The sequence below is a fragment of the Argentina anserina genome, chromosome 3 (genome assembly GCF_933775445.1).
Source record: "Argentina anserina chromosome 3, drPotAnse1.1, whole genome shotgun sequence".
NCBI lineage: Eukaryota > Viridiplantae > Streptophyta > Magnoliopsida > Rosales > Rosaceae > Argentina > Argentina anserina.
In genome coordinates this window covers 26758480-26766012 of record NC_065874.1, presented here as the reverse complement: position 1 = coordinate 26766012, position 7533 = coordinate 26758480, and the positions used below count along the sequence as shown (strand labels likewise).

The window sequence follows — 7533 nt, the reverse complement described above, 5'->3', positions numbered from 1 at the left end:
GCGACGTTACTCGGCCAGTTTCCTAGATCGAATTGGGGATTTATAGTTTTTTTTTATTTGACAATCTCAAGTGAAGGATGTGTTGGAATTAGAATTAAGATTTATTTTTACTTCGTTTAATTATTTTGGTTTTTCTGATTTTGAGTTTGGATTGAGTTGAATTCTAATTGCTACTTTTTGGAATAGTCAAGGAAGAGAACAAAGAAGAAGCATATTTTTGTCCATCCACTTCATCGGTTCAAACTGTTTTATTCATTCAATTAACATAATTAAGTTATTCTTGATGTAAGAATTGATTGAATAGAATTATATATTCCTGAATTGTTTTGTGACTTTTGTGTTCTACTATTTTATCGAATTGCTTGGTTATATATGTGCACATATCAATTTTGGTAGCTAGCTGTAATGTCACATTGTTAGTAGTTGTGTAATATAAGTATTGTTTTTCAATGATTATAGGTTATTAGACTAAGATCATGTAATATAAAAACTTCAGCCAAAAATGAAGCATTCAAAAAAAATTACTTCATGGTTTTTAAGCACCGTCCAAATTCTCACTATTTACTTCTTCTTCGATTTAGAAATTAGAACTTCAAACATCTCCGATGTGACTATCCAAGATCTGCCACTGATTGGAATATAAGACAAGGAGGCATAGTACAAACATGGTTTTGCCTTTATTCATCAAGGAACCACATTGAGAAGGAATAGAACTTATATTGAGTTTAAGAAAGAAAAATAATAAAGGAATATATAAAATAGCCTGATTCATGTTGGAATCACACTATATATAATTAAAGTATGCAATTACTTTATTGGCTTAGTTCAATTAATTTGTTAGGAAACCAACTCGTATAGTTCAGACGTACAATCAAATTATGTAATGTTTTTATGTAATCAAATTATGCTATTAGACACGACAAACTCGAATTTGCAACATTTTTTTGAAGAGGAAGAATTCGTAAAAAAATTATGCCTTAGCTCGGAAAAAATTCTAGATCCGTCGTTGTCTTGATCTACTTGTGAATGTAAATTTATGATATTTATTGCTACTAGTCATCAATATTTTGTTGAAGAATTACTTGGATCTACATATTTTGATATTTGGTTGTTTATATGTATAAATATCTCTTGTGCGATTGAAAGCATGTAAAAACTAGTTTAATAATGTTATAGATATCAATGCAACTTTGTAATAAGCTGTTAATTATGCACTTGTATTTCATGTTTTAGACATTTTATGTTATTTGTTTATGAATTGTTATGTAATAGAATGGATTTAAAATGTTAATTTGGTATTATAACTATTATATTGAGTCTTATATATTTTTTTACATATTAATATATATATATATATATATATATATTAAATTATATATAAATTATCGTATGGAAACACTGTGAGATGTTTTTAACATTTGCTGTGTCGGTGCTATGCTACGTAGCTTAAAACCCTAAGGTTTTGTGTGAAGGTGTGGCCATGGCGAAGTACGACGGCGAGTTCTTCGACCGGGAAATCATTTCAGAGATTCTCGCAAGGTGCCGGTGAAATCTGTGATGCGATTCAAGTGCGTGTCTAAGTACTGGAAATCTCGATTCTCCGATCCTTACTTCACAAAGAAACACTTCCGCTACGCAGAGCTTGGCATCTCCGAGAACACCTACAGGCTTCTTCACTCGTTGAACCCTCCTCAATCTCTAGACCTCCAAGCACTCAAGAATATCAAGCATCACAATGACGGCAGTTTCGCCAACGGACACCTTGGTATTCCCGAACTACTCCGCAAGTCTTGTCCTCGCAAGGGTATTGTTGGTAGCTGCAATGGTCTAATATGTGTTGTATCTCATGAAGAATGTTCTGGATCTCATTTTATGTTATAGAACCCTGATCGAAACGTGTTATGGTTTGTGCGTTTGGTTATGATTCTTCTACTGATGATTACAAGATAGTAGCTGGGACTACACTGTCTAGAGGGGACCAACCAAACCATTCATGTTTTTACTCTAAAATCGAGTTCGTGGAATGTTCACCTATTCCTGATCCTGTTAGGATAGTTGGTCGGGGGTTCTTTCTGAATGGAGCTTTGCACTGGTTAGATCAGGGAAATCGTCATAAAATTTGGTGTTTTGATTTGGTGGAGGAGAAGTTTCATGACATGATTCCATTACCTGATGCTGATATTCGCTTTGAGCGATTTCACGGTTTGAGAGTAGTTAGAAATTGTCTTTGTGTGTTTAGTCACTTGGTTAGGGATGGTGTTAGGATAATTTGGTTGATGAAGGAGTATGGAGTCAAGCCATCTTGGACTGAAGTTGTAAGGTATTCTAGAAAGGATATTCCTGAAGGACAAGTCGTGCCCTCTATTTGTATTCTAGAGAGTGGAGAAGTTTTGTTTCACTGTTTGCGTTTCAGGTTATTTGGTCATGTATGATCCAGTGGTGAATATGTTCAAGAATATTATCAGGAATTATCAATTGAGTTTTAGAGGTCTTTTTTACAGAGAGACTTTACTTTCACCAGTACCCGGCCGTATCTTAGCTTAGACATCTGAAGTCACTGATGTGGTGAGTCCTTTCTTTGCTTTCTCTAGTTGTCTGGTATGTTTGTTGCTTGTGCCATGTGTCTGAATCAGTATCATCGTAGGTTACATTTGCAAGTAGTTTAATGCAACTCTTACAGAATTTGATAGTTATGCATTGAGAGATTTACTAAGGATTGCAACTGATTAGCTGATCTTTCTGAATCCACACACAGGCTGCCTAGAAAGAAAAGAAAAATAACCAACGGTTATGTAGTATACTGTACTAGAGAATATGGTTTTGCGGCGTTTTCCCAAGCTATATTAAACAACTTCTTCAGATTACTATTAACCATTGAAGTGCATCACTGTCATTTGCTTATGCCTTTTCTTAATTCTGACTAGACGACTCTCTTCAGCTTCCATCTCAATGTGGTAATAGGTTTGCAGAGTTAAATTATGTTCACCACCATGTTTGTACTCTTGTTTCAAATAAATTTAGGAATTTCTGAATGTTTTTGATAAGCCGGCCTGTAATTAAGCTTGGTTTCAGTTTCCAGTTGAGTCCTGATGGAGCATTTTAGTTTTACAAGTTACATGTGACTAATGAATCTTTCTGCTATCAATGATTTCAATGCTACTGGAATGTAATTGTTTAAGTGCTTGTAATCATGTTGGTTAATGGCTCATCATTCCTATACCTAATGTCTCCTAAATATTCATAGTGATAAAGATGTTTTATACCCAATTCTGCCTATTGTGTCCTCTTAGGGCGTGTTCTGGGTTATTACTATTAGTTACTGTAGAGTATGAATAGACATGCATGACAATTGGTGTTTTGAAACAGAGAATTCAAGAAAGTAAGCAACCGAGAATCAGGTCAATGTAAAGGAGTTTGGATGCAAGGCTTGCGTTTTCCTTTCACTTGAAAGCAGATTCAAAGTTCTCAGAGCTGTGTCCTTATGACATGGATTTATGATCCATGTCGTAATAAAACATAGTTTTGCGTGTTTGTAAAGTTTTGTATCTGATTATCAACTGAGAACCTCAATCTAAATATCTAATGCAGTTTTTTAGAGCTCCTAATATTTTGGATGGGAGTGTTTCTTAACTTCCCGTATCTGCAGATTGAATGATCAATTAACGAACCAATACCGCCTCTCTATGTTTCTTAACTGACTTCAATATCAGCATCTTATTTATGAGGGTGAAAATTGCACCCTATATAGTGATTCCTCAAGTAATCTCATAATCTCATATGATGGGCTCACTTCAAAAAACAAAAACAAAAACTAGAAAAGGAAAACAAAAGCAAGGCATATATACTGCACGTATCTCATACATATGGATTTGGTTACAGAAAGATTGTCAGTCTATCTTCTTGATTCACTAGAATCCATCGAAGAAAACAAAAACAATAAACTAGAGAACTTTTAGGGGGGGAGATGGTTTGAGGTTCTCAGAAGTAAATATTGTTTGATCAAGGCACTGCATTGCAGTTCAATGTTTAAGTCTGGAACAAGCTTCTGTCATCACAAAGTCTTCTAATCTTCCACAGAAAGTGTAGGTAAGACAGCCATAGCCTCACCATCAATAACAACGCAACCATCCTTAAAGCAAGCTGTCTTGAACTTTGCTCTGAACCACACAAGGAAAACCAGACCTAAGTTCAAGTTTCTATAGATATGAAAGACCAGCAGCAAACTGTTTGGCAAAGAATAATGTAGCTTACAAATATCTGTTCTTTTGCTGTCTTATATTGAAAGCTTGGACCTCACCAAATATCTCTTCTCCAATATAGACAGGTGACCTGAAATGCAGACTTTGGGATACATATATGGCCCCAGGCTAACAATCCCATATCCATACCGAGAAATTAGACAAGGTACATGTGGAAAATGTTTCATCAGGAGAGCCATGTTTCCAAAAAAAAAAAAAACGGACTTACAAAATGAGAAGATATGATCTTGGGAAACAGCGCAGCAACAAGCATCCCATGGACCACCCGATCCTCGAATCCAGCATTCTGAGCAGCTTCAGAATTAAAATGCAGGGGATTAGAGTCATGACTCACTTTAGAGTAATCCAAGACATCTTCACTGGTGAAAATTCTAGCTCGCTTTAATATATCTCCAGTTTTAAGAAATCTAGTCGCTGCTGATGAAAAAACTCTAATAGAAGGTACGCTGGCTGAGACTAAATTCCGTGTGAGCATAGTCATACAGGTCTCCAATGTTGTCTCCCAGACAAGAATTCCAAAATAAAATAGAGACAAAACAGCCTTTTAATAATAATCTTCTCTTCCAGCAATGCTTGCTCACATCTGTGACATTAAGATATTTGACTTTCAAATTTGACCAGCAATTGGATGAGTAAGATATAGAGTCAGTTTTCGAGTTGTACCAATGAAAACTAAATTATCAATCTTAGTGAAAACAATGTACTACTTGCTACCAATCATAATGCCAGAATGTTCAACAACATTACATATGTCTTCAGTTTCAAAAATAAACAACCAAATTATTCGGATCCCAAAAGACTTACACAGAAATTCCAAAGCAGCTCTCTGCAGCCTCAAAAGGGAATTTTTAATGAGATGCTAAATAACACGCATGCACAGGTGAAATGCATTGTGTCTATGCCGATTCAAATATACACATCTATATGTGTGTTTGTAAATAGCTTGTACCAAGCTTTCAAAGTACAAACATAATACTGTTGATTTATATCTGATTCACCTTAAATTAAGTACAACATGCCAAACAGCATATCACATAAATATTAAAGCAGGGTTTACCCTTTTAAAGCATTTATATAGGATTTTCTCTGCAGGATTTTCTACATTTTTCACCATAGCAATTCATACATGGTTTGTAAGCTGACAATTCAAGCCAAGGCTTAGGCGAATATACCCAAGTACTAGGAAATTTGTTGCTAACCAAACTACAGCATTATAAACTCCCTAGGAATTTGAGTGACTAAACTAATACAGTTATACAGCGACCAACATAGACCCGAAAAGTTCACCTTGCAACCAACTTAGTTAGCTAGCAGTTAATTAACAGCTATATGGAATGCAAGATTCAGTAGACATACTAATGACCCACGTCTGGTAATACAGTTTCACTATTGGAAATTGATCACAATCAGGCACTTTTGTTTCCCCATTGGTTTCTACAGTGAACTAGAAGCCAATATGAGTAAGTTGACAGAGGCATTATATCAAACACTTGGTGGGCAATCTAACAGACTTCCATTTCGACAAAGCATGAACAATCCTTAGTCAGAATAATGTTAAATGCCAAGAACAAGATTCATATAAAGGTGTCAAACATAGCAGTAACAGCAGTCAGCAGATAATGGTTGCCCATTAACAACGGCCAAGACCTGAATTATAGTAAATGGGAAAACAGAGTGGCTAGAGTAAATCCCCGAAATGTGGGTTAGGTAATGAAAACTGAGTTGGGTTGATTACCTGATCCTGATAGTCTTATTATGAACGCATCACTTGGATTTTAAGACTTGTGAGAATGCACTAGTGTGCGTAATTTGGCAAACAAGCAATCTGGGTTAGTTTTGATATTCACTTGTGACGGCACGTGTTATAATTATGCAGTGATGAATTCAGATTTACTATTACTTATTACCAGTCTTTACGATGGTTGAAATTTACACACTCTATTTTACTGTTTAATCTATTTGTTTTTTCTTCCTTGTAGTAATTTATATATTTGTTGCCAAGCCTCGTAGTGGTAACTAAAGTGATTGGAGTGGGAGAGGTTTGACACCTGATGAAGTGTGGTAGTCTTGATTTGTTCACTTCAATGAAATCACACTTGTGGTGGGTAACAACCATAAAAGGTACAAGGTAATTTTCATCTTCAGTAAACTGTGTCTTTTGAAAATTAATTAAAAAACATGATGGCACTTGTGGAGGGAAACAAATTGCGGATGCTGTGAAGAGTTTGCCAAGTTCAGGCTGTGCACTCAGGAATAGGCCAAAAGCCTCCAGCCTCCTTGATTTCTATCTGCAGTCCCTGCCAGTTAGTTAAGGACTCAAAAATTCTAAACTTGACGATGGTTTTCTCTCTCAGCATCATTTCATCATTTTCTGTAGAGATTTGGGAACTCCGATGAATCCCAATGACTTGACATTAGATTAAGTTCACCTGGCAAAACAAAAGGAGAAAAATTAGAGTTTCCAGTATGAGTGCTACTTTTTGGATTCAGTATGCGTAGATATAGAACTGGATGGGAGTATAAGGTCATGAAAGACAAGAAGAAAGCAACACAAATGATCAAGATACCAAACCAGCCACAGATTAATCAAGTCTGAAACAAAACCTTCCTTATTCTCCCACTTTCAGCAAAGACAGCCATGCAACTAAGACCATCCACAATACCAAAGCAAGAAAACATACAGATTGTTCCCTTGTGGTTTCGCATTTGATATATAACATCTACGTACAACTAGCTCCACATTACCAAAGAGTGAATTTTGTTTACCTATGCTTATATAGGAAGCTATACGAAGTTTTAGTGACTAAAATAACTACTGTAACAAAGAACGCTGTTATGTCATAAATACTCAAATTCCAAACTTCAAACCCAACATAAGACTCCAAATATATGACCGTGTTTTTTCGGTAAAGATTGCTGCAAGTTCTAGTTTCTTCATGCTTACAATTATTCAAGAGGCATAGTCGTGATTTCCAAGTCCTAATGTTCGTTTCTCAAATTGGAGAAAATTCGTAGCCATATGTATATGCTCAGACTTCAAAAGATTGAACAACCCTGACTACCAGTTTTTGAAGTATTCATCTAGATACCTAGAATCCGTGCTCTTTCCTAATGACATGTATTCATGTGAGTTCTGTAGTCTGTTGGGTAACTTGGGTTTATTTTATGTATCACGTATTCGATGCTTCCAATCGGTTTGGGTTTGGGTTTGGCTTGGAAATCACCACACCTTATAAATAATTATGTTTGGTCATGACAAATAGAAAACTCGTTG

General features: G+C 35.7%; 2 protein-coding genes across 4 annotated transcripts; one reads left to right on the top strand and one right to left on the bottom strand.

Moving 5' to 3' along the window:
- The first annotated feature begins 1557 nt into the window (after positions 1 to 1557).
- LOC126787352 (uncharacterized) lies at positions 1558 to 2486 on the top strand. Its single transcript, XM_050513251.1, has 3 exons — positions 1558 to 1839; positions 1947 to 2320; positions 2438 to 2486. The coding sequence occupies exons 1-3, from the start codon at positions 1558 to 1560 to the stop codon at positions 2484 to 2486; spliced, it is 705 nt and encodes a 234-aa protein (XP_050369208.1).
- Positions 2487 to 3860: 1374 nt separating this feature from the next.
- Positions 3861 to 6108, bottom strand: LOC126788491 (uncharacterized). 3 transcript variants are annotated; one of them, XM_050514485.1, is made up of 4 exons: positions 5995 to 6108; positions 4468 to 4842; positions 4252 to 4367; positions 3861 to 4157 (listed from the first exon to the last, which is right to left on the bottom strand). In XM_050514485.1, exons 2-4 carry the CDS (start codon positions 4738 to 4740, stop codon positions 4064 to 4066), a joined length of 483 nt encoding a protein of 160 aa, XP_050370442.1. In that variant the 5' UTR covers positions 4741 to 4842; positions 5995 to 6108; the 3' UTR covers positions 3861 to 4063. The 3 variants fall into 3 exon arrangements, with proteins under 3 accessions (XP_050370442.1, XP_050370443.1, XP_050370441.1); XM_050514486.1 differs by having other exon boundaries at positions 4468 to 4863; positions 5995 to 6087; XM_050514484.1 differs by lacking the exon at positions 5995 to 6108 and having other exon boundaries at positions 4468 to 5164.
- Positions 6109 to 7533: the final 1425 nt, after the last annotated feature.

Bases quoted from the DNA above. Each gene is read 5' to 3' on its own strand.
- LOC126787352 (XM_050513251.1), top strand. From the start codon at position 1,558: ATGCGATTCAAGTGCGTGTCTAAGTACTGGAAATCTCGATTCTCCGAT. The intron at 1,840-1,946 runs GTATCTCATGAA...GATGATTACAAG, and splicing joins GCAATGGTCTAATATGTGTT to ATAGTAGCTGGGACTACACT. The intron at 2,321-2,437 runs GTATTCTAGAAA...TGTATGATCCAG, and splicing joins TCTTGGACTGAAGTTGTAAG to TGGTGAATATGTTCAAGAAT.
- LOC126788491 (XM_050514485.1), bottom strand. From the start codon at position 4,740: ATGACTATGCTCACACGGAATTTAGTCTCAGCCAGCGTACCTTCTATT. The intron at 4,368-4,467 runs GTAAGTCCGTTT...TGGGATTGTTAG, and splicing joins AGATCATATCTTCTCATTTT to CCTGGGGCCATATATGTATC. The intron at 4,158-4,251 runs GTAAGCTACATT...TGTGTGGTTCAG, and splicing joins CAGCAAAAGAACAGATATTT to AGCAAAGTTCAAGACAGCTT.